General features: G+C 40.7%; 1 protein-coding gene across 9 annotated transcripts in view; it reads right to left on the reverse strand.

Annotated features, from left to right (window-relative positions):
• arhgef9a (Cdc42 guanine nucleotide exchange factor (GEF) 9a) overlaps positions 1 to 26,639 on the reverse strand; it is an 89,544-nt gene that overhangs the window by 1,382 nt on the left and 61,523 nt on the right. For 8 of the 9 annotated variants that reach the window (XM_035432382.1, XM_035432383.1, XM_035432381.1 and 5 more), the window contains 7 exons: positions 19,080 to 19,280; positions 16,410 to 16,589; positions 14,795 to 15,027; positions 11,273 to 11,402; positions 4,319 to 4,450; positions 2,319 to 2,562; positions 1,820 to 1,888 (listed from right to left, as the gene is read on the reverse strand). In XM_035432382.1, the coding sequence (XP_035288273.1) occupies positions 1,820 to 1,888; positions 2,319 to 2,562; positions 4,319 to 4,450; positions 11,273 to 11,402; positions 14,795 to 15,027; positions 16,410 to 16,589; positions 19,080 to 19,280 (1,189 nt within the window). Of the gene's footprint in view, positions 1 to 1,796; positions 1,889 to 2,318; positions 2,563 to 4,318; positions 4,451 to 11,272; positions 11,403 to 14,794; positions 15,028 to 16,409; positions 16,590 to 19,079; positions 19,281 to 26,639 lie in introns of all 9 variants that reach the window. The other variant, XM_035432384.1, reaches the window with a different exon arrangement.

Here is a 26,639-nt window from a genome sequence, read left to right on the forward strand (position 1 = left end):
GAGAAAGAAAGAGTGCGAGAGAGAGAGAAAGCATATTGGCCGAATGAATAGACGTTGCGTGACGCATTTGCTCATAGATAAGCAGCAAACAAACACACAATTAGGGGGGCCATAAATATACAAGTCAAGAATCTGTCACGATAATTCTTCGCTATTTTCCATTTTTATTTAGAAAACAAGATGCACATTGAGTGCATTTCTTCATAAAAGCACACATTTTACATAAAATCTATTAGATCTGTTATAATCATTTTGACTGTAATAGTGTGATTGGGAAAGGAACACAATACCTTTACAATATCTTATTATAGAAATCCAATGAAAATACTGCTAATAAAATATGTATGTGACCCAGACACTAAGACGCTAAGTGCCTGAGCTTGACATGTTTTTCTCCAATGTCTACTCTCCGTGATAAAACTTAAAAGGACTCTTAATTTTTGACTGGCACCACATGGTGATAATGACCCAATTATTATGTAAATTATATTAAATATACCCTTTATATTCCATCCCCAACAGAAAGCAACAACACAAAGAAAAACTAGACCAACAGTATAACACAGATTAAGGCTGTCACTTTTTTTTTCTCCAACCCAGTCAAATTTGTAGCCTAAAAATTTCAAGTTCATGTGTCGGTCATGCTATCCCTGTAGCCTGGGGGCTATGCACTTGAAATGGAGGAGCCATGGAGAAAAACTGGAGGAAGAATTGTGACTGCACTACATGTCAGGAGTGCCATTAGGAAATATTATGGGTTCTGTGCCATTGGAGGGAAAATAATAACTAAGGAGAAAGTCGCCTGCAAGGTACAGTACGAAAGCAAAAACTGCTCCACTAACTCTCCAGAGGCTCACACTTTTCCCCCCTCAAAGGAGATCAGTCAGTTCAGTTTAGTTTAAGTAAGCCATGCCATTGTTGTGAATTAATAATGGACTCGTGTTACAATTTGTTCTTTCATTTGAGCAACAGTTGATCTATTGCGTCATTTTATTTCTGTGAATGGCATCATTGACATTGTTTTTATCTTCCCTGGTTACATTTTATTTAATAAAACTTCAAGACACCGTTGTCATTTATTACTTAATAATAGCATAGCGCGTTTTACATTTAGGCTACGTTTTCAAGAAATTTTGACGATAGCCAATTCAAACAAATGTGTACAAATATCTCTTCTTTACGCAATTCGTTTGTACTCAATTTTTGGAAAAAGTGGCAGCCCTAATATACATTTTACAAGTAATGTAATGGTTTTTTTACTCTTTAATTATTTATGCAAGATGAACACTGCATTCAAAGTGAGACATGATCTTCACTGCCGTTTCAATGTTGTGACATCGTAATAATAGCAATATTTAGGCAGCAACATTTTATAGTTTCAGGTTGCAGGATGCAGGAAAAAATACTAATCTAATCATTCAGGAAGCTTGTACGTGCTGACAGGGAAAACTTTTCCATGAATAACTCAAAGGCCAGAAACTTAACTTAATTCATGATTGCCGAGGTTATCCTAATTTTTTCCAGAATTTTAATTGCGGATTCCTAATTTGGGAACCAACGGGACACTGATGTCTACTGTCCACACTTCACTAGCTGAGGAAATATGACTGTTCTTATGATTTTCATTGTTATTGTGCTAAAAGCCATGCAGAAAACAATAGAGGTTTTTACATTCAAGCGGCACACTGACTCTCGACAGCCGACAGAAATCACAGCGCAGAAACAGCAGCGAATGCAGAGGGTGAAAGGACTCCACACAACACCGAAGAAGAAGAAGAAAAGTTTTAGGGGATCACCTGGTATCTCTTTGTTGCCTCACCTTTCTGTTTAGTCACCTTTCGCACGGTCATGGCAGCTTGCCGCTTCTGATATTCAGAAATTTCAAACCCTGAAAATCAGGCACGTAAATCGCACCACGCACACGGGAGAAGTAATTATACTGTGAAAGCACGGGGGATGAAATCAACAATGAATGAACAATGGACGAGGGGGAAAAAAACAAATTTAATCTCTTCGCCATTGTTTTTGTTCAAAGACTGGACAGTATGCCTTGCATATATAATTGGGCCTTTGATTAAATGTACTTGGCTTTTGGAAAAATTCAATTAGTGAGGAACTTGATTCAATGTGCTCAGTAGGGTGTGGAAAGCGCACACAAAGTCAGTAATTTAAAGAAACTGTTGAGACTGTATATATGTAACCTTCACTTGCTTTAGGTCATATATTGTCTCAGTGGGCATTTGTCTCTGGCTGTTTTTGTGCACTGACGTAAGGATCCAACATAAAGTTCTCAGATTCGGGGGGGGGGGGGTGCTCACCTATTTTTTCATCTTCTTGCACCATTTTCCGCTCTTCGTGAAAAGCCCGGAGCCACCGAATCTTTTCCTCCAGCTTCTTGGCGAGGAAGAGGTGGATCTCCTCCATGTCCTTGTTATGCAGCTTGAAGGCGTTCTTGACGCTGACGTTGAAGTCGTCGTCCCTGCCGTCATCAGCGTTGATCACCACATACCGGTCCATGTCGATGCGGCCTTTGTAGTACAGGATGTCCCTGCGTATCAAGTCCTGTCAGGGGGAAACAAACAGGCGTCGCGCTCGTCCCTTCTGCGGCTACAGCACTGCAGGACCGGACCTTTCCGGAAACAAGCCGCCACGAGTCCAGCCTGCCAGCGCTTCCGTTTCCCCTCAGGCACGCTATCGTGTAGCTTCCTCTGTCTACTCTACTTTCACAACGAAACCGTATCAGGGATACTGGAATTCTGACTACATTTCCTACATTAGGAAATTACTGCACTCTGACTAACTAAAATGCATTTCGAAGTCATGACTTGCAATAAATGACAACTCCTGATTTTTTTTTTACCTTGACACTGTAATATGGGTTCCCCTCATGTACCTTCATAGACTTAATCAAGAGACAGAACAATGCCATGGTTGCTAAAGAAACCTTATCAAAATGATATTCTGTGCATGACCAAGGGTGTATTCCTTCTCCAAAAAATGACTTCCTAAAGTGTCTCGCTGTGACAGAAAGTTTATATCAAATCAGGCCTCTTTCCAGACACTGGCAATACACACACCACTTTCTGAATCGTAGCTTAATATTCAAAATTGTTTTCCAAGCCCCGTGCAACCATAAGGGAATCTTACTGTATCTTAGAGAAATATCCTATTAAGTTATTCATGTTCTAGCCGTTACATACTTTGCTGTACGCTATTGCATGTTATATGTCAAGGTTCCACAAATTATACTGAAAAAAGATGCATCTGCTTTGAGGTGGGTGGCCCACAGAATTATAATTTTCCCATTATGTTTTTATACAGCTAAATATGTACTCATGTAATAGATATAAAAGTGCCTGACTTCAGGGGACAACGGGGTTTCCCATAAAGGACCTGAGCCTGCATCCTCAGGGTATAAGCCCCTAACCACACCTGCAGCCAACAAGTACTTCATTCCATAATTAGATTATGTCATATCTGCATTACTGTAGGATTAACCCCAATTGCAATCTAACTGCAATGTGCTTTCGGTGCTTTCCCTCTGAATGACAAAATGCCTCAACCAATACTGATGTGATGCCAGTGTGGTCAATGTATTTACACACTAAACACCTAGTTCATTGATTTCAGTGAATGTAAAAGGCTGTAGAATCTGGGTCCACCGCTACAACGGTGTCTCGTACCTTACATCTTAAAATACATATTCAGTGTTGTACACGAGTCCACAAGACACTGCATGCGCAAGAGGGTATTTTCTGACATCGCACATTAGGCCTAATCAAATGTTGAGCTTCCAACAGATGTGCTGTCACTTCATTAAATAACCATAATGTGTCGCCTACGAAAATAAACCAGCTCACAGAGCCCTTGTCACGATCCCGCGGAATATTCTTAGACCGTGCAGAAAATATGTTAATGACAATATGCTTCAGATCTCGGCATGCAGGGCTCCATTTGCTTTATTTCCAGAACTTGGTGGCATTTGGCATTTTGTACTGTAATAGGCTCAATTAAAGTACTTCACAAAAAAAGCGACACGCTCAATAATGAAACTGTAAAGGCTTGTTTTTTTGGGGAAGCTTGGTCTTTGAAGCGTGGCCATTTATTATTATTATTATTATTATTATTATTATTATTATTATTATTATATCAGAATATAATAAAGAATAGAAGATCTCCAAACAATTCAGTGATCTCAATCCTAAAAATATCATTCTTAATATTCCATAAAGTAATTTGTGCTCTCCTACTCTCAGCATTCACAGAATACGGGTAGCTCAAATATCAAATCTCACCATTCACTCGGAGTGAGACTGACCTTTTTACACAGGACCATCTGATGATCAAACAGAAAGAAAACCCTCTGCTGGCTTCTCCCATAGGGCTGGTAAATCCAGGACATCTCCCCGGTGTAAACTAACTCGGAGCTCCTGTCCAAAATGTCATCCCCCTGTAAAGACAGTAAAGATATGCATTGTTTCATTTATAATTCATAATCGTATTTCATATTCATTATTTCAAGCCTCCCTCATCGGCAAAAGGCTTTTCTACGCAGCATTACTGTAGCAACAAAACATAATAGAAAAGAAAAAAAAAGGGTTGTCAAAAACAAAAAAAATGAAAGAAATCCACTCTATCACCTATCATATTTTTCTTAATATGCTTTCAGCTGCATAAAGAGTGAAGGTCAACTGAACCTACTTCTTCACTCTCATACCCAGTGAATGTCCCTCTCGCCTTCAAAAGAGGAAAAAAATTCCAGGCATCAAAAAGCAGAATTCTTGGGAGAAATCACATTAAATCATAGCAGCCCTGCACTAGGGGACAGATTTATCAAGGCCACTTACCACCAGTAAAATTCCTACATTAGGCATCTACTGGGGTGGAATTAAGTACCTTGTTCGGTGGCAAAATGGGTGAAATATACCCAGATATGTTAATTTGTCATCTGAGGAGCACGGCTGCAGCAACATGGGAGAAGAGAATATAAATAATGCATATAGGCCTGAATACAGCATTCTCAACACTCGTAACTGCAAGCATTACAATTTTTATAACTCCTTTAAATTTGCCATCCAACATGGGAGTGACTACATCCAAATGCTCGCAACCAGCAGTCAAGTACATGTGCAAACCCCACAGCCGATTCGAGAGAGTGCAGAGAGTGCAGTTCTCCTCCGGAACACATGGTGTCGCCAGCCTCTTCTCTACACACGACAGACTACACATAAGCTTGCGTAGAGTGGAGTGGGAGGAAGACCTGTCATATGCGCCTCTGACTGCAATCTACGGGCATCCCATCAACCAGCAGGGGTCGCTATACAGCGAGGAATGCAGAAGGAATCCTATCCAACTGAACCCCCCCATTCCCTGAGCGATGCAATCACCAACTGCGCGTTAACTTATGGAGCTGCCAGCCACAGCTGGCACTGGCACAGTCTGGATTCGATCCGAGGGTATGAGGCTCATCCGCGCACCACAGCTTGGTGCCTTAATCGAATGAGCCATCCACCAGCTACCATTACAATGTTTGACACGTCTGATGAGACCGAGAACAAATTGACTCCCTGGCCGGAGTCATGAATGCCAATACTGCTGTATAGGAAATGAATGGTAATACAAAAGTACAGTAAACAATGCTAATATCGGAGTGCAGTAATGTATGCTAATGTCAGAGGTCAGTAACAAATGCTCATTTAAAATGGCCAGTTAGAAAAAGGTGCTCTGCTCCCCCTGTATTTAAAATGGCTGACACCTCAGGCTGGAGCTGTTAAGAACAGTGCACAACTGCCCACAAACCAAACTGCTGAAGTAAGAACATCTAAACACCTGATTGATTCAATTGTCTTTCAAAGAAAAGCAAAACCATGCTGTATATTGCAGAGATTTATCTTGTACCTCTCAAAGAATCAGCTATGACAAAAAAAATAAAAATAAATCTAATAATCAATTTTTACAAATAACTCAATGCCATTCCTATACAGCCACACAACCTTCGGTTATGTTAAATCCCTTGATAGATCTAATTTTAGAGATAAAAAGATGACATGAAACTCTGCTGCTATGAGTTGCCACTTCGTGTATTGCTCGTTTTGTGCATTATCAAAAACACCCAATTAGTAATTATTTCTGTGGAAATACTGCTGTATAAAAAGGGGAATGTCCACATCAGATCGTCAGTGGAGTTGCTTTGGGCTTAGGTGGAGGACCACTACTTTGCTACTTTGAGGACTCAGTGTCTCAGTCAGTTGAGAGGCAACCATTACCTACTGCAGCATTTGCTGCTTCTGACATCTCTCTCCAAAAAAGATTGATAAATAATCAATGCGCATCTTTCATATCTCTCATGGCTTGGTTTTTTGTTGTTGTTACCATTTGCATATTTTTCTATTGTGACAAGCAACTCAGCTTGGAAATGGTTCACGATGATAAAAATAGAAGGCGGGGGATACTTAGAAATTCTACACAATTCCAAAGGAATTTTAAGATCTTAAAGCCTTACAGTACCAACCACGAGACTTGTAAACATGACATGTCTACAATAGCACAGCCATAGTGAGTTAAGAATGGACAGAAATTAGTAGCAGAAGCAATTGAATTTTAATTGCATAACTTGAATTTGTATTTAAAAATAGAAATTTGTCATTCTAAACTGAATTATTGTATGGTGCTTTACGTAGCCTACCTGTGAGTTTTGTCTCTGGTCCTCCATGGTTAAAAATCTTTGGTATCATGGACCGCTCTTAGCTCCACGTGCCAGCGCAATACCGAAAGAGCACTAGCGCTGCTAAAGGTGCTAACCTGTTTGCAGTTCGACTTGCAGTTTGTTTTTTTTGCTCGTTTGCTTTTCCAAATTATTGGAATGTGTGTTACAGCATGTTATTGTAATTGAATTAAAAGAACTGAATTTGAAAGTGCATTGAACTTGAATCTTATATTGAAATTTAAAATAAAAATAGAACGCAATGAAGACCAAATTCAATTTCAAACCATTACATTCCATTTCAAATAGTGAAATACAAATATGAGTTATGATATTCAAATTCTACTGGCACTAATTTCTGCCCATAGTTCACTAGGTGTCTGCATGTTCTTTATCATTCTGCTGAAATTAACCAGAAAATAAATTAAAAAACCCAACAAGTCTCACTTAAGCTTATTACTAAAATACAAGAGCACTGCAGTTTGATTAAACTTTAGCCTGACAAACATGTCTGAGATGAAATCAACACCCTTTCATTTATCTACTGAAGAAGGAGTACTGAAGGAGTTAACTGAGCTTCCAAAAAAGTCCAGTGTGTACACATGATGGCTTCAGATTTGTATTCGAAAGGTGTAAAGATGCGTAAAAGGAACCAATATAAAGAGGTGAACAGCTTCATTCGATTATTTGTATATTTCAAGAGCAAAGTGTCTGCTTAAATGGTGAATGAAACCAAGGCCGTTACTTTCTGTTGAACATCGAGGGGATGGAGGGCAGAATGCGGCACCCTGAGACATAAGTCTGGGGGGTGGGGGGTGGGGGGGGCATGTTACAGCGATTGTTATACAGCAAAGTTACCATGAGTAGCCTACTGCGTAGCCTATGCAAGACAATGGGTTTTAAATGCAACAGCACTGTAGTGATTTCTTAAAGGTAAACTAGGCAATAACTTCATCTTATCGGAAAACCAACTTATCAGGCCTAAAAAATGCATGTTATAATTTACATATTTCCCGACTTGATCACTGGGCTGGGAGTTCGCTAGCCAGCTAGCTAGATAGCAAGTGTTGCTACAGCCAAAAACTGCACAAAGTTGAACCATAGCATAGCCCAACTCAAATTATAGCAGAGGCTGGCACGGCAGAACCCCACAGCAATCCCCTTAAAAAGCACTTTGTCTACTCACTGATTTGAAGGGCATTTTATATTATGCTAAATTGTCAACAAGCTCCTTCACATTCATTTAGTCTCTCCTGCCATACTGCTCCTCACTTCGTTCTTAATTAATTTGTAAAATGAGCCCTCCATTATTGCGACTGTGACAGCCAATGTCACAAATAATAGCAGTGCAGTACACACCACATCACTTACGTTAGCTACTGGATGGTGTTCCACTACAATGCATTTTTTCAAGAGGTGTGTTAAGCATTCTCAGCTCTAAAACGATATGACAGGATTTTAGCAGAGAATGTTATTGATACAGTATATCCCAATAGTCGTAGCCTTCTGTAGTTAGTGGTCACACAGACGTTTTGCCATGGTTGAGCCGTAGGTTGGCAACTGCTGTTAAAAAAGCCATCCAACATTGACAACTTGGCTACCTTTCTTGCTGGTCCTTTTTCTATATAGATCCACATTTGTGTTTAGGCAATAAGGCATTTTTAATGACTCCTCATCTTCCTAAATAGCTATTAGCTGACGTTCAAATTTCAACAGCAAAACTAGCTAACACTTACATCATTCTTATATCATCCCATTATAAATTGGCACTTGACATTAAACAACAACATACACAGACATATTTTCCAGCAATCTTTGCAAATCAGAAACGAAGACCAGCCTTCTGCTGCCAAAGAAAGTACCACAGATAGTTTAACTAACAGTGTTTGCAATACATTTTCTGCACATGTAATGTTCGAAGGCTATTGGAATTTTTTTTTACCATTAAGCTGACATGTTGTTCAATTGATGCTATGTAGCAGGCTACATATGCCAGTAACTGCCTGGATATTGATAAACACCCTGGGCATGTTTGCGTTCAGTTGTGCAAGTCAGGGAGTAACAGTTACTACAGTTTGCCTTTAATATTGCTGTAGTTGGGGGAATCAGGGGCAGGGCACTGCACACTTAGCCCAGTTTCAATGTAACATTGCAGAGGGCAGATAAGGCTTTCTCAGATATTAGGGAGGGGGAGGGGGGTGCGTCCCCCATGTTCCCCATGGAAATGACACCTTTGAATGAAACAATTTCATCAAATACAGTTTGAACTTTAGAAAGGCATCTTTCTACCTATTGTTCCATTTGCTCCTGATGTGGTGTTATGGGGCTCACAGCCTTACTGCTGGGATGGTTAGGCCTTATGGGAGGCCCACAAAGCTGCAATGAGCCTAGTCTCCCTGAGATAGAGGAGGGAAGTAGGTCTGGTGGAGGATAAGAAGTAAACTGGAATGCTTTGTTAGAGGTTCTGAGTGATAAACAGGTACATAAATATAATCCTATATAATCTTCTGTGTACCCACTCCATCTGGTAGACTTTTTTGGCAGAGTAATGCCCTATTTCTTGTTTTCCTTATTTTACTACTATTCTAAGACCAAATGTGTAAGCAGGCACAGCTACTTCAAGGCCTCCACCGCCAACTAACGCCCAGGGTGTGATAGTAGGTGCCTGGACAAGGGGAGGGATGGAGTGGGCAACCTGATGAGGTAATCAGCGGGGAGTTGTTTTCAAAGACTGGTGATAGCCAGCATGATGAGAAGTATTCGGTGGACACATTCTATCAGTGTGACCAACGTGTTGGGTTTCTGCTTATTGCCAATAAAAGATTACTTATCAGGACGTTTCTTCTTGAACTGCCTATGAGACATTGGCAGTGTGCAGATTGCTTAATAAATTGTCACTTATTGAACCTGCTTTCGCCATCTCATCCTTTGGTGTTCCTCAGTCTGTTCCTGGGGTGTTGGTCACTACATCAACTTGCTGTCACAAACAGGATAGTGTTGCAGAGGTGCCACTTCGAAGGTGAGTATGCAGTAACTTGTTATGTGTTTCCACCTTTGTAGTCAGTCACTGCTGTAGGGAGACTGTATCTTGGTGGAAGCACTGTGTATTGTGTCAGCACCAAAGAACTGTGGTCAGACTCTAGTAATTGGAATAGTGTGGTTTAACAGTGACGGGCTCAGGAGAGACAGCAGGCGTAGTATTAGTTCCAGGCTGGGTGCCTGGAGGTCAAAGGGTAGCTGCAGCAGCACTGCTCTGCTCTCCTGTAGAATTATAAGCCAGGTCATCAGCAGGAACGACCTGGCTTCGGTCTCTAGTAAAGGGTAGGTGCAGGGGCACCACTCTAGGGCCATCTGACGTTGTCAGAGGTCAGGGGTCGTCAGCAGGGACGACCTGGCTTAGGACCTTGTTGTGGGTCTAGTACAGACGGAGGTGCTAGGGGCACAGCAGCCTGTGTTATGCTGACGTGTGATGTAAACACATGCAATCTTTTCACCCCTACTAATTCATGTCTCCCGTTTGGAGTACGTACTCATAAACACATTAATCAGTCTTGCTTCGGTCTGGCTGTGAGGCCTCCATTTGTCTTTTGTAGGATGGGTTTCCTCATTAGCACCACAGTGAGCCTCTTACTCAACACTGGAGGTGATTGATGAGATCATCAGTCATGACCACCTTTCCAACAGGGCCTTGGTTCCCCACACCTCCCCGCCCCCTTTCCACGGGAAAGGTCACCTTCACCTCGCGCTCACAACGGTGTGCATTGATTTTCCTGTGATGCCCTCATCTGGCCACCGGCCTCCTGCTTCCTCTGTTGTCATACTGAGGTAGAACTGTACACCACGACCAATGAAACAGCACGTCACGGTTACACTACAGCATGTTAGAGTGTATGGGGTGCTGTATATTATATCCTGACAAAAAACATTTTCAACGTAAATAAATGCCTCTTACGCATACAAAGCACTGAAGTCCTTAAGTCACTAATTAAAGCTCGCAAAATCTAGGCCTGCCATTAAAAGTATTGATGAGGCCAAGTTACAACAAACAATGTTGGCTACCTTAGCTCACACAAATTAAACAAGCTCTATTCCCAAGCAATGCCACCCAATGTTTCCTAATGGGCACTAAAAGACCAGAATATATTAAGGAAATACTGGCCTAAAAACTCAAGCGATGTCATTTCCCTTTTTATTTAGTCTGGCTTTAAAAATATATAACAGAAGAAAGCGTTTTGATGAAAGTGTTGCATTTGCCTTGGATTGCACGACATTCCCACGTTCAGCCTCCTTGCCGTCATAACATTATCATGTGAGTGACACTATGGGCAATAATCATCGATTGTTAATTCATGCGTATCGATTCTTAACCGTGTCACACAGAATAGCTGCTGTTAGGCTAATATTAGCCACCGCGTTTCTGCGCACCCCATCTATAAAAATCGATGCAGGTCAATGTTATGTTTCAATTCTCAATCTCATACAACGAGTGTTTGCGCGCAAGCAGGTAGAATGAAGCAATTGCCATTGGATTTTCTAGACGGGCGCATAACTTGACTGCATCGCTCCTACCTCCCAGTCCAGGACAGACGCCTGCCACTGTGCAATTTTATCGATGTTCTCCAGTCGCCTCTTGCGCTCGTTGATCTGCTGGGTGACGTTTCTCATGACCGCCAGGGCTGCAGCAACGTAGCGGTAGTCACTGTGGGAGACACACACACAGGCACGCACACACACGTACACATGCACGCACACACACACACACACACACACACACACACACACACAGTGTGACAACACTGCCATGAGGCCCTGCTTTTACTGTGGCCTTGGCTCATTCACTTCATCATGTAGTTACAAAATAAAATGTGAATTTCAGCCACAATATTTACCATCTAAAACACACACTGCACCTAATGCATCGACATTGGAAATATTTTTGGAAAGGTAAAATGTGGAAACTACCTTGTTCATCTTCAGTAATTACAAAATGATTAGTTAACAGAACTGCAGTCAACAAAATACCCAAACTGCCTTTTTGTTCCTTGGAGAGTCATGGAGACGTGAGAGCTTTAGCATAGCTACCAAGAATAAGGTCAACAAGATCAAATACAATTAAAAACAATGCAGATCATTTTCACACCTCTCTGCATGAGCATGCTGTCGTCCTCATTTATTTAGTCCAGTCCATTTATTTAGTTAATCTGACACTGCAGAAATTTCCCTAACCCTATTTAACACTCCCAATAATAACAGACACAAATGATGCTCAGGATGAAATCACAAAATGCTTACTTACCAACCATTACTGCTATGAGCATAGCTTAAATGAAGACGACACAAAGACAAAAAATACCCAGCATCTGTTGTATTTATAAACGATATACAGATTCAATGCCTACAGCTTCACTCAAAAAACCATTAAATGCAAGAATGTTTCAAAGTGACATTTAAACTGATGCTACCCTACAGGGTGACCACCAAACCTTATTTTGGCATTATTCATCAGGTAACCATGACAACAACCTGCTGTACCGTGTCTTGTAAAGACAACAAGTAAAAAAAAATGAAAGTGCTTTCCAGATATGTTAGGTGCTCAAAAAGAGTTCACCTTGGTAAAACAGAACAACATTCTGGAATAAATGAAGGTGTAATTGCAGTGGAATTTCTAAGGATGAAAAAACACAACTGAATTGAATGTCATCACATGACATTGGCAACAATATCTCTTTGATTAAGTCTTGTTCATTATGATATATCACGCTCCACTGTTTTGGTGCTGTTACTCTTCTGATCAAACTGAAATTTGCATGTTGACGTTGGCATCTATTAAAAAGGCACCTCTTATAAAGCCAGTGCCTATAAAGACACTGCTTCATTTACATGTTGTTAATGATGCTAGAAAAATAGATCAGTTGTGTCCTAGACCAGACCACATTTATGATCTTGGTGTTCATTTTTTCTAAAAAATCCTTACATCCTATCCTCTGTCAATTCAGTTCAGAACAATGTAGACTTACACCCACACCTTCCAGAACAAGCTGTTGCTTTATTTAGAGCAGTCACTGTGCCTGAGCACTACACTGTTTGAAAATGATCCTGCCCATGTGACCCTACGGACAACTCAATTCCACATCTTGGTCGAATGAGTCAAATTCTCAACAAAATATTTCAATAACCAAAATATACAAATAACGTGTTCAGAATACTGGGGAAAAATACAGAGATGTCTGTTTCCAAATGGTCAACAACCTGAATTATTTTACGGGCGGAAAGCAATTGACCCATCTGTTCCATTCCAGACAGACTGTGGGCTGGCTCATGTCGCCGAGATTGCATTACAGCGTCCCCTCCCGCACCCCCACAACAGATCGTTGAACGAGGCGATTACATTGGGAGGTACACTTCTCACCAGCTGATACACTTTAAAACGAGCACAGCTGCTAAGACTTGACAAGATAGTGAGCTACAAAATGGAGTCTGACACAGCTTAATTACGTGGCATTCAGAAGTGATACCTAGAAGCTGGAGTTCTCCATTGCTGGTCATATGTGCTTTGAATCACTCCGTAATTAAATTGGATAAACAATTATCTACCGAGGCAACAACACAGCGAGGTTGGCACAAACAGTAATCCTGCTGGGGGTCTGCTAAGTCTGTCCGCGAAGTTACGGCTGCCACATATTGCCTCTCAGGGAAAATGTGTTTGGCAGTTTATACTGACAATAAAGTAGTGCAATGTAACACACTGAATTCTTCAGAGACATTGCAGGCAAGTCTACGAAAAAGTTATGGATAAACCTTAAATGAGAAAAGGTTAGAATTCCTAGCCACATATTTTCATTGTATCTATGATTTAACCTTTAACCAGATTAAAGTAGTTTGTACATGTAACGGCTTTCCAATAAATTGGATGATGTTCACTCATGTTCACTGCGTGAGAAATCAATCCATGTTTCCATGGAAGATAACTAACAAGATACAAAAAACCAAAGGTCTTGCTATTCCATCCACAGCACAGTTAATTATAATTAAAGATATTTGATTTCTGAAATATTTTAGTCATTTCCGTTGAAGAAAAGCATTACGACCTTGGAAGAAACTACAATGAATGAAAAAGCAATGATACCATGTCACACATCTACCTTGGTACTGTACACTGTAATCTTAGCCCCAATTAATGAGAGATCTTTGCTAGTTGCTAGGTTACTGTTAACTGTGATTTTAAAGCGATTGGTCTGTGGGCAGCACATTTGCATTCAGATAAATTGTACTTTATAAATAGTAGAGGGAACATCTTCAAGGTTCTTATGCCCATTATCCATTACATATGAAGGAAGCCATTTTCTAAAGTAATGCCCTGTACTACTACTATGTAAGTAGTGGTAGGAATATGGCAGTCGGGCAAAATATTTTCTGGTACAGTTTCAGCCATGTGATATGTCTGTTTACAAAATCATGGGGATAGTCAACATTTTAAACATTTCTGAATGCTGTTCCAGGTATGACTGCTAACCAGCTAACGTGCTATACAAAGTTGCTTGCTTTAACGCAGCATTAGCTGCAACAGTATGTTAACCAATGGTAATGCACTTCGTCACTCTATTTAAATTTAACTACAGTAAACAGTGTACAGAGTATTTCCCTTGTTATTTTTTCATTTTCATTGCTTATGGTAGCTTACTCCTAGGCATGTCATTGAATGGGTGTGTGAAGTTACAACACTCCTGAAAAAATCCGCAGTAACTGTCAATGAGCAACCTAAATATACTGATATGAATTAACAGAATTACTTGATATTGGCATGTATTCAGTATACATAAGTTGCTCTGGATAAGAGCATCTGCCAGTGACTGTAATTAAATGCTAATGTAATGCAATACCCTCACATTTGAAATCACATGCGCCAATGTTCCCCTATTATGGAAATACCTTAGCTATTCACGTTAAAGACTTAAACAGAAATCGAAAAACTGAAAAACAAAATGTAAACTAGCAAAAATCTTTGCCTGTTAATCATGTCGTCGCGATTCATCACGATCGCCACATCAGCCGCTCCCACACAACGGAAGTGCAGGGCCAGGTGCGTCGTACCTGTGCTCCTGGACAGTGTACTTGAGCAGCTCGGCCAGCTGCAGCGGGTACTTGCAGATCTTCTGCACGGGCGTCAGGAGGAAGCCGTCGATGGCGATGTCGATCATCTGCTGCAGGAGCCGGCAGGCCTCGAAGAAGTGCTGGTAGCGCCCGTCCTTCATCAGCTTGGACAACTCCATGCAGGCGTCCAGGTGGTTGTTGCAGTACTCCGAGTAGATCCAGAAGCCATCTTGCTGCAGAACGGGAAACATGTTGAAGGGGTGAGGGAACTACGGAGAGGGGAGTCAGAACTAGGGTGCCAAGGATACTAGCCCCATATTTTAGGCTTCGGGGCTGACCCCGAACCAGACCTGGGTCAAATACGTATTTGTTTTAGATTCAAATAATTTTCTGTGCTGCACTGATCTTGCCTGGTGTAATTGAGCCTGCCAATATGACCAGAAGGCGGGGTTTGCACTTTTTGAGAATATTTAATTGGTTACAATACACCAGACAAGATCAGTAAAGCGTAGAAAAATATTTGAATCCAAAACAAATACATACGTACCCAGGTCTGCCCCGAATCAAATAATGTATTCATTTGGTCTACTGAACGCACCAGTCAGGAAGCTGCTGACCGCCACAGCGATATGATTCACCTGAGCAAACTCGGTATATTTAATTTCCGAAATGTCACTTTGAAGGGAGGTTTCAAACCAACAAGATTCATTTGCATATAGATTTCCACAAACACACTCCTTTGAAGGCTGTATAGCCCCGCACAAATGAGTTTTGTACAGGAGGAACTGCCTTCTAAAAATAGACCTGGTCTACAAAGCAGGTTTTGTGTTTGGGACAATCGTTTGCCACGTGTGGGTGAAATGCAGAACAAAGGTGTGCAATGAGCAAAGCAAGAGGTAATTGAAAATTTCTTTATCTTAAAATTTAATATACATGGCCTGGGCTTTGGTTGAAAGAAAAAAAGGAAAAAAAAACTCCCGATTGTTATTCAGTGCAGTCCTTGACAGCCCATCGAGCATTAAGTCTTAGAGCGGCTCCTCTGCTTTATTGTTCGCTCCCGCGCGCTTCATTTCTGGAGACACTTCAGAGCTGACGCAGCGCTGGATCGCGGTCTTACGACGAGCCCTCAGCATTTTCCCAGGAAAAGCGCGCTTTCTTTTCATTGGAAAATAAGGTTAAAAGGTTACAGCACTTCTCATTCAACCCCAGTCAGTGTATATGTGGATAGCGCCCAAAATGGAAGCAATATTGGATACATGATTGTGAAGCTATCTTCAATAACTCTGTCAGCACACTGTCTTGGCTAATCTCTGCAATGAATCTCTCATGCATTTGATAAATCTGATATATGTTCAATATGTACAAGTCATACTATTGTTTATTCCCTACATGTGTGACAGAAGGATATTTTGTTTTATGGTTAGTGTATGATCATCTCGTGAAGTCGTATGACAATGTCATTAACTCATTAAATGTCATTAACGATGAATACGTTGCTAAATGACAGATGATGTATTGTTTTATAGGTCGTCTTCAGAGTACCAAAAAGAGTACTTAAAATTTTACATTTTTTACTCCAGGCAAATAAATAAATAAATAAAAACACATAACTTACATGTTCTAGGAAGCAAGGCCCAATTTCACTAAGATGAGGTTCCTCGGTGTTGTACTGCTTTTCAAGGTCTCGAACAAATCCCATCTGAAATCTGTAGATGTCTTCTATATTTCCAAATATGACCTTCAATTGATCATCATTGAACATGTCTCTTCTTTTTTTGCATTGCTTCAAGTATCCCTAAAATCAAAATCAATCAAATGACACCATTAGGTCATGCACACAAAACAAAATAAACTGAGCTGTTCACAAATAGAGAAATTCTGTGTGAAGGACTGGACAGTGTGGTGATGATGATGATGCATCTAATCTAGCCAAAAAATTTGCAAAGTGTTATATCTGAAAAACTCTTGTCTTCAGAAAAAGAATGGATTATAATTTTGTAGATAAGTACAAAATAGACCTCATCAGCTTTTCCTTAAGATTAAAACAACCAAGAACAGCCAAACGGTAAAAGAAAAAGAAATACTTCAAGGAATACTACTCATGGATTATAGTCATAACTGCTTTTTCAACCATTTTGCAGCAGGCTTCAATGAGGCAAACTAAAGAATAACACTGTCTTTTTAAAAATCAAAATAGGGTTATAGACAACTCATGTTCTATGAGCCACAGTATGCAATGTTATGTCAGGGTAGATGATTGCACTGGAATCACTTTGATCCATTTATATTGGAGACCCCTGCCATTACACAATCTGAACACATGTGCTGGCTGTTTAAATCTGTAACCTCTGGTGTGCTTCAAATTCCACCTGAAAACTGTGCAGATGTTGCACTCACTGCAAGTAAAGAAGCAGTGGGAGGCAGCACTTTGAGCTCAGCATGACAGTAACGGAATCCCCCCGATTTCAGCCAAAGTGCCGTGCAGTTCTGCAGCTCTGCAAATATTTGATCTCAATCTGTGGGGATGGCTTCAACCTCTGCTCATGCAAGGGCTTTGTTTACTTAAGACCACACTCCTATTCTCTGTGGCAATTCAGCGCTATAATATTATCTCTCAAGCCAATCATGAAAAAATTGGACAATCCCACTCTAAGAAACCATTTACACTTGAGTAGGCTTAATCATTTTCTGCCCTATGAATTTTACAGTACAGCTGCATAATGTTTGAGGCAAAGACATATTTTTTCTTGATTTGTCTCTGTACTCCTCAATTTTACATTTGTAAACAAATAGTATTTGGTATTAATGGGTATTTTTATACAATTTGGTTTCACCATGTAGAAATCATAGCACTTTTTATACCCCCATTTTAGGGCGCCATAATGTTGTACTGAAATGGTACAGAGCCAAATCTAGAAAAAAAAAAGTCTTTGTCCCAAACATTATGGTGCTCACTGTAGGTTTACATCTACTGTCAGTTTTCCTTTGTCACTCTTTGTCAAGTATGCCTGTTCGTGATTATGTAACACTCCACAGATACAGAGACTGAAAAAATGGTTGGAAAGTTGTCGGAAAAGAGGGAGGAATAGTGTCTAAAGTGCTTTTTCGTGTTTTCTCCAGGGACGCCGCTTGACTGAGACAGGCAGGACACTCACTGAAAGACGATGTTCTTGCTGCAGCACGTGTTGTGCTCAGACCCCGTGGGATGGAAATGCTGCTATTTCTGAGCACAATGGCGGGGCTCAAGGCTCATCTCTCTCAATCAACATTTCTCAGGCTCAACAGCCGATTATCTCACAACTGAAATCTGCATGCGCACGGAGCTCATCTTCCCTGCTTTGTTACCCACCGCAAATGCCTCCAGGAAAAGAGAATCTGATATTATGGGCTGCAGGGAAATGCGTTTCAGTCTTACAACCCTGTCAGAAATCAATTCTCTAGCAAAGAAAACATGAAATATTTATGTAATAACCCTTATTGTGTTCTGTGTGTGTGTGCATGTGGGTATACGTGTGCATATGAGTATGTACGTGTGTTTGTGCGTATGTGTATGTGAGTCAAAGTTAAAACAAAGATTGACTGAATATAATGCATTTTGTAGGACACTTTAGCAATATTAAAGGTTAAAATAAAAATGTTTTTTGGTCAAACTATTCACGCATGATCCATTCCGAGAATGCTTTAGAGACGTTGCATCATAATGATGAGGACACATTTAAATTTTCAGTTTGGGGTTCAGGCATGGAACACACAAATGGAAGAACAAATAGTTAAAAAGCTAAAGAATGAAACGTGAATTTTGGATTTTCACATGTAGGCTGTTACATAACACCTTAAGAAAAACATAGCTGGGCGGCTCACTCAGTAAAAGTGCCACTCGCGTCAGCGGTGATAGCAGTGTTCATTGATAGAGCGACTCTTGTTGGTCATCCAGGCGCCTATGTCTTGTTCCCTGTACACACATAGGATTGGGTCTCCCCTGCTCCCGCTCTGTGACTACGATGTGAAAATAAGCAGCTGGCTGGCACACAGTGTTCCGGAGAAGAACCGCGAATTGCCTTTACTCTGCGAGCATGAGCATGCTTGTACACAGTTTGCAAACTGGACATTTGAAACTCAGGTGGGATTGGACAATTTTATTTTAAAGACAGAAAAACATAAGCCAATAATTTGCTTTGACAAGGTAAGATGCCCTTGATGTTCCTTCCTGCATTCCTGGTTAAGTTCTGAACCTCGGGCTGAAAAGAAGGCTATGAGAACTCATGAATTGGCACGTGTGGCTTACATCACATATATCCTTCAGGTGCTTGATGTAGTGGCGCTCCGTGCTCATGATCTCATTGATCACGTTGGCCCTCATCTGGTCCCGGTTCTGCAGCGGCCGGCCCAGACACAGGCAGTCGCTGCTGGGGTCCAGGTGGCCGTTCTGGACCTCGCTGGTCCCCTCCACTGCCTCCACGGCGCCGTCCTCCTGGTTCACCCATAGCTGGCGGCGTCAAAACACAAAGCGTAAGCCAAGGCACCACGCCCAGGAGAGCTGGCGGAGACCGCATGCCCATTACAGGCCCCAAACCTACGGCCTTATTCTCACAAAAAGACACAAACGATGACACGGTCGGTTGCACTTTAGGTGACGCTATCGATCTACACCCCCTTACTCCTCCTACACGATGACTGAATGACTGAACCTTGATCAATGCACCCAAGCAATGTACTTTCCCTCAGGAGGCACATCTGACAAACAGAATAGACAGAAAGGACAGCAGGCGGTGTTTCAAAGGACATAAGCATGAAGGCACAGATGGAGGCTAAAAGACGCCACGTCTGAGCATGTTTTAGGGCTCAAGGGGAGGAAAGCGACCAGAAAGATGTAGTGGATCTACAGGGCTGCCAGTCAGTTCATGCACAATAGATGTGGCAGAAGCTGTGTCCTGTCATTTAGTCATTAGTCATTTTATTCACAGTATTAGATTAATTATAACTCTTTGTGACCACAGAAATTTTGCCTGACATCAATGTACTATATAAAACTGTGACAGTTTTGTTTCGAACCGAATTAATCCCCGGTCCATTCAGAGATGTTGAAGTATAGCTCAGATCTTTGAGGGTTTCAACCCTTGTGTTGTCTTCATATAATGCACCCCCTTGTCCACAGGGTCAAAAATCACCCACCCTCGTAAGACCCCCTGTGATCAAGCCTCTTCATTGAATTTTAAATCCTAAATCAATCACTAGAGAAAAATCATGTAGAAACAACTTGTCACTCATCAATAAATGTTCAGTCTACACAATGCATTTTTACTACAAAACACACGTCATGATTGATTTTTTGCTGTAATAAATGTGAGCCGCTTAAATTGGATAATGATTTGAGATGTCATAAGTGCAGGGTTAAAAAAGACACGCAAGACAATCTTTGTATCCAGGTATACTGCTTCTATAAATACACAAAAAAAGGCCAAATGCAAACTTTTTCAAATGGTCACTTCAGAAAAACTCATCAAATTTGAATGCTGAAAAAAATAGTATTTTGGGGGGTTTCACTGTTGTTAAACCCAGGATAGGGTCGCATTTGCCCTGGGGACAACAGGAGGCTTAAAAGCATCTTTCATATTGACAAAGGCAACACATAACCTCTGCTATTCTGGGTGGTTCTCATCTCAAATGCCCACTGGAGTAAAATACACAATCCCCCTGGCTTTTTTCCACAATACCCCAGCTTCATATACCAACACCCCCAAAACATTAAATCATTTTTTACTGAGATTAAATACAAATTTGAATTGGCTGTCCTTCTGAAGTACTTTTAATGCCATAAAAACTGTGTGTGTGTGTAGGGGGGTGGGGGCAGTGAGGATTGAAACAGGCTTTAATAATTATACAGTATCAGAAATCAGGAACTATAAATGTTCTCTTTCCTAAATGATTAATTGTATTTTTCTGAATAATCAGAACAGACAAAATTAGGATGTAAAGAAAGGCAAAGTCACTGGAGAGAGAAACCCCTCTAAGGTATTTTCTCCTCCAAACGCAGGGTACTGTGAAAACTACTGTATAGACAGGAGGACAGAACAATGTCAGTGGGGCAAACCTAGGGGTGTGACTCTTTGGTTAAACAGCAACTCAAATCAAAGCACTGTTCTTGGCTGGCTATTTAGTTCAAAAACGGCATTAGCTAATTTAGAATGATTTGATTTCATTCGGTTCAACGTGCTGCAATTCAGCTCAGTAACTTCTCTAGACAAAAATGCTAACTGTCTATATTAAGTACATGGAATAAGGGTAGCAGCGTGCTACAATGTTTTGGGAACTGGGCAAGCAACTCAAATGCTGTGGGTTTTAATTATCAGATGGGGCTCTGCAGTTGTACCCTTGAGCGAGGTATTTCATTTGAATTTATGAAGAAAAATATCCAGCTGTGTACATGGATGGTATGTAAAAATGTGATCTGTGTAAGCCACCGTGGTTAAGAACATCTGCTAAATGCTAAGATGCAACGTAGCAAAATTTTACAGGCTTTCTCCAATACTTTCTTATAGGAAATGAAAGAATCGCAGATGAACTACAAAGTTTATTGACTATGATACTAGATCATTTAAAAATAAGAAATGTTGAACAGGGACAAAGACACAAATAGTCTGTAAAAAAAAATCTTTTAGATTAGAGTGACTACTTCATATTAATTAAACATGGACACGTGTTAAGATAGTGGACTTTTCAACCTTGCTGAACTTTTACTACCTGAGTTTAAAGCACACAAATATAAACAAATGCAAAGCTCTCTTTCGTGGACAGTTCGAACAAATTATGTATTTTCATTGGCACATTAATAATGAACGTTATTTGATCGTTCCATTAGTTATTAGAATTGGCATTACATGTAGAAAGAAATTAGATTAATATTTAGTCTTCAAAACATGAATACATGCACATTAGCAAGTTAGCAAGGAAGCTAGCCTACCAGCTACCATAATTCACAAATTACAATTGTTAGTTAACTAGCTACATATTCACTTGACTTAAACTAAGACTGAAAGCTGGCTTTGGCTTAAAAGTAAGTGCTTATTTGCCCCTAATAAATGTGTCATGAATTTCCATAACAGTATTTTATTATACCAACATATTTTGCATTTGGGGGACTTTAATCCAGTAATTGAATGTAGGTAAGCAAGAGTTTAGAACAAAATTGAAAATCTTTTAGAATGGTCTTCCAAAACACATGGGGTTTAAGTTCGTTTACAAAATTCCACACGCCCGATGGGTTTGTATTTCACGTATTCACTTGTCCTGCCCTGATAAGTACATGTTGTAGGCAAGCTTAATTATCAGCCTTGATCACAATGTTCTCCTAACCACAGTATGCAAAATACATATTAATGGGTAATTCCATCCGCAAAACAAAATTAACCTTGTTTAAAAGATCAAGGCCTGACTGATTAAATCTCTCTTAATGTTTTTTTTTATTTTTTTATTTTTGTCAGATAATTTATTGAAATACATTCACGTAGCAGAAAATCCGTATCAACTCTCCTATGAGGGAAAGTTAACGATGTCAACCATTCATTTCTCCTTGGCAAGGCTTAACGCTTTTGTCTCCTCCTCCCCATTCACTCCCACCACCAGTCTTCCATAAACCATCTATTCTTGCTGGATTCGTAATAACAACCAAATATTCGTGACCATGTCTGAAATTCTTGCTTGCTATGGGTCAACTGAATAAATCATAGTTATTCAAATTGCAGTTATGTTAAACTCTTGCAATGTGCCACACTGCAGTGAAGTGGTATTTTCAATAAGGCTTAAGCACGGAAGTAAACTGAACGCCATAAACCTAGATTTTCTTTCTTTAGTGGTGAGCTATACACAGAGTAACGTTAGCCTGTCTCGAAGAACGGCTCCCAGGCTAAGTAGTAATGCCCAGCCACTCCGTTTGTATTGTAGTTGTATCAGTAGAAGTGGAAACCTTGTAGTCTATAGTAAAGCAGGTGCCTGGAGCATGCACAGTAGTATGGGGCTGTATCTCTGCACTCAGGTACAGAGTTGGCCGAGGACTCATTTTAATCAAGAAGACAGCTACTCCTTTACAAATAAAAGAAAAACTCCTTTAAACAAGTTTTAACAGCAGCTATGATGTACTAAAATGAGCAGTTTGACTTTGGACGAATACAAGCCAAACCTCATTTGAAAATACTATTTGGAGATTGATGCAGTTGGATCACAGGAATTCCAATCATCGAATCGAGATAACAAATGAATCGCTACACCTCTAGAAAACCCGGGACTCTTCCAATACCGGAACAACTTTTTCTAGCCACTCAACACACCGCTAATCCCACATTAACCCTGGCAGCAAAGCCTCACCGTAATGACCCACGACATGTCAGGCTTTTATTTCCATTTGGAGAAAACCGCATCAAAAATGAAAGAGCCAACCCAGGCAGCTCACTGCTGAATGCTTCTGCAGTTTTCTTTCACTTGGTAAGTAATGTGGGAAAAATATAAAATAGCCTGAAACCTAGAAACATTGATACTTCAAAGCAACACTACACTCATTATGCGGTTTTTTGAAAAGAGTGTTGTCGGCTGGGAAATGTATGCGTTTTCTCACAAGGCCCAAACATATTAAATATTAATGTATGTTGTTCAAAGCACATGGAGCCCGCAATTACACAAACGCTACAAACATTTGCTTCAAGAGTTTACAGCATTACCGGTGACAATGTTACGCAGGTTTCTGTACTAACAAAAGGGGTGAAAGTACAACGCATTCAACACGACTGATGCTGAAATATTACTGGATGAGAGTCCATGGATTAAGGATGTGCGATTAGCTTAGACTGAGCCAAACTGTAGCTCCAGCTAACATGGCCTCTATCTGAGTGTTTTAAACAAAATTACAAAAATATCAGGTTGACAGCTGCTCTCTGAGCTAGGGAGAATGCAATGAATATGGCAGTAATCAATCATGTGTGTCCGACTGAGGGTTACACCAGCGGGCGAGCTAGGGCCGTACCACTACAGACAACAGGGGCAGGTAAATGGGGAATAGAACTGCTCCTGCAAACAAGGGCCATACCACTACAGACAACAGGGGCCTCTTCTGTGTTTGCATATTTTACAAACCCTAGATGACAGCAGTCTTCCCGAGGACTTGTACTTAATTAACATGTGGTACGTTTCCTAAGTCTTAAAGAGACGCAAAAGCTGGGAATGCATTAGTGCAATGAACCATGAAGGGAACTCTGTGAAGTAATGAAACTGTCACCTTGAGTAGTCCTCTTACTAAATTTTGGTGTTTGTTGCCAAAGACAATGTTCCTGCTCCTTGGATGACTAGGTTGCCATCTCTTTACACAAATCTGACTTCACACATGACACTTACAACAAAGAGATCTTTGTTACTGAGAAAAATTTCAATTCCACCGGGGTGTGACCTGTGTTTATTAATATAGCTGAGGGGACTGTGTGGTCCCCTGCACACTCTACCAGTCTTAAACACATGCTTTATGGCATTCAGAACTCCAAGACTGCTCTTACACCTATATAACAGTGATCAGGACTTTTCAGCATTGAAATGTCTTAGCCCCCTAATGTCTGGGCCCCCTAAAAGCCGCCTAATGCTCTTTCTTTCCATATTGGACCAGATTAAGCGATTTAAATGCACCGCCCTATCAATGTATTTCACTCGTACGCTTTATGCAAATATGCAATCTCTTCACAATGGAATGAATGGAAAATGGTTTGGGATTTGGAATTTAAAAGACAGATAACGGAAACTGCTTAATCCAGCAACTCATCCGTACCTGCATTTTAATTGGCTGATGCTGCTGCCACTGTCATCAAAACATGACTACTGTAACTTCTTTGTCAAAAAAATTTCATTTTTTACTGGTTCTATGTCATTGGACAGTTTAGTCGAGATTCAAATAACTAACTTGCTGAAGGGTACAGCACAACAGCACAAAGTCCCGTTCTTTTGCCACTGCACAGGTCTGCCACCCACTCATGAGTAAAATAAAGCCCAAACTGTCAAACTAAATAAAACCCTGACAACACATAGCACATCACCGAGGCAAACCTTTCTGCAGAAGTGCAGAGATTTATGACAAATTTCAAGTCGTAGCCTGCAGAAGACGACAAGCATCAGTACCAGAGACACTACCACAAGTCTCAAAGGGCCTTGCTTTATTTACCAAAGATTACCCATTAAAGAGAAACACCATCTTTCACAGAAAAGCCTGGACAAGACTGAGCTCGCAGCCACAAGTAGTGGAGATGAAAGACCTGAATTGGCCGCAATGAAATGCATGTTGCAAATAATTTTTATGTTATTACTTGCAACAGAAATAAAGACCAAAATTATGACACACTATAATACAAGGGCGCTGAACAAGTGAAAAGAGTAGCAGGAAGTGCCTCGTTGTTGAAATGTAGTACCCTGTTAAAATCCACTAGAGCTAAATGCTTATTCATCCCTATGGCCACTGAAGCTACATATGCTAAACTGGGTAAATTCCTTAAAAATAAACAGCTGAATTTGCACATTCAGAATTTTACTTTGCTCATGGGCTAATTTTATTCCTTCATACATAATCAGCCTTTTACGCTCTTCCCTATCCTTGTAATATTTTGCTGTACTTTTTAAGTCTATGCTCAGTATGGCATCAGATGTGTGTGGATTTTTAATTCTGCACACATATTTCCCTTTGGGGAAATAAAGATTTAGTGAACTGAACTGAACTGTTCATTACCTGGAGAGTTCCCTTACTCCTGACATCACAGACTTCTTCCGTGGCGAATATGACATCTTCATTTTGCATGCAACATAGCACATACTGTGTTTCAACAATGATATACTGTTAATAATTTCTGAATTATTATGTAATACGTAGAAAATAATTTTAACGACACAATTTGTATTGACAATGCTGGACCCTCAGGTAGTGTATCCAGGTGAGTGACTGGTTCTTAAGACTAGCGACCTGCCCCACGGTCCTGGCTATATCCTGATCAGAGCAGTACTGACTGTGAAATCGTATGGAGTGACTGAAACTGGTTGAATCATAGCATGGGGAGGGAGATCTCAATCAGCAGGATATTCCTCGCCTTACTGCACAGGAACGGTTGATCGGGTGTCCACTTAGTGCCTCTGCCCAAGACTGCTGGCACAGTAACTGTAAGGCTCAGCCTCTGGGCTGTAGAGAGGAAATAAACAGCTGGTAGCACCAGCCAAATAGGCGGATGTGCATGCTTTATTCACAGAGCACACAATTTACTGAGGATTGTTCTTCAGTTAAGGCAAGCCTGAAACTACATTTAGGCATTCCAAGGAGGAGGCAAGAAAAAAATGGAATAACAAGTTATTTAAAATATAAATATACTCTGATTATTGCAATAGATGTGTACGGGTAAGCAAGGATATGAAGGGAACTGTGGTCAAAAGAAGTGTGATCTTCTCCAGAGACGAGAGTTCAGAGGTCATCATAGCCGAACTGGCAGATGTTCAGTGAACTCCACGGACTGTAAGCAGGTCAAAGTGGGAACAGAACTCAAAGGATTTCTCTCCGTAGCCAGGGTCCGCAGCTCGGTGCGTGCGAGGCCGGGGCACCTTATTGTGTGGGCCCTGCTATAAATATATGCATGCTTCCATTAAAGGGATATCCGTGCCTGGTGACAGAGATGAAACCTCTTTCTCTGTCACGTCCCAACGGTGAGCGATGACGCTTTAACACATCTCTCATATGGTACATCTCCACTTTACCAGCTGTGTGAGGGTCTATTTAAAGCCCTTTCAGCGAGTGGCTCTCCACCGATTGGCACAAAGCTGGGCGATGCATTGACAAGGA

This window comes from Anguilla anguilla, chromosome 9 (assembly GCF_013347855.1).
Source record: "Anguilla anguilla isolate fAngAng1 chromosome 9, fAngAng1.pri, whole genome shotgun sequence".
NCBI classification, from domain to species: Eukaryota; Metazoa; Chordata; class Actinopteri; order Anguilliformes; family Anguillidae; genus Anguilla; species Anguilla anguilla.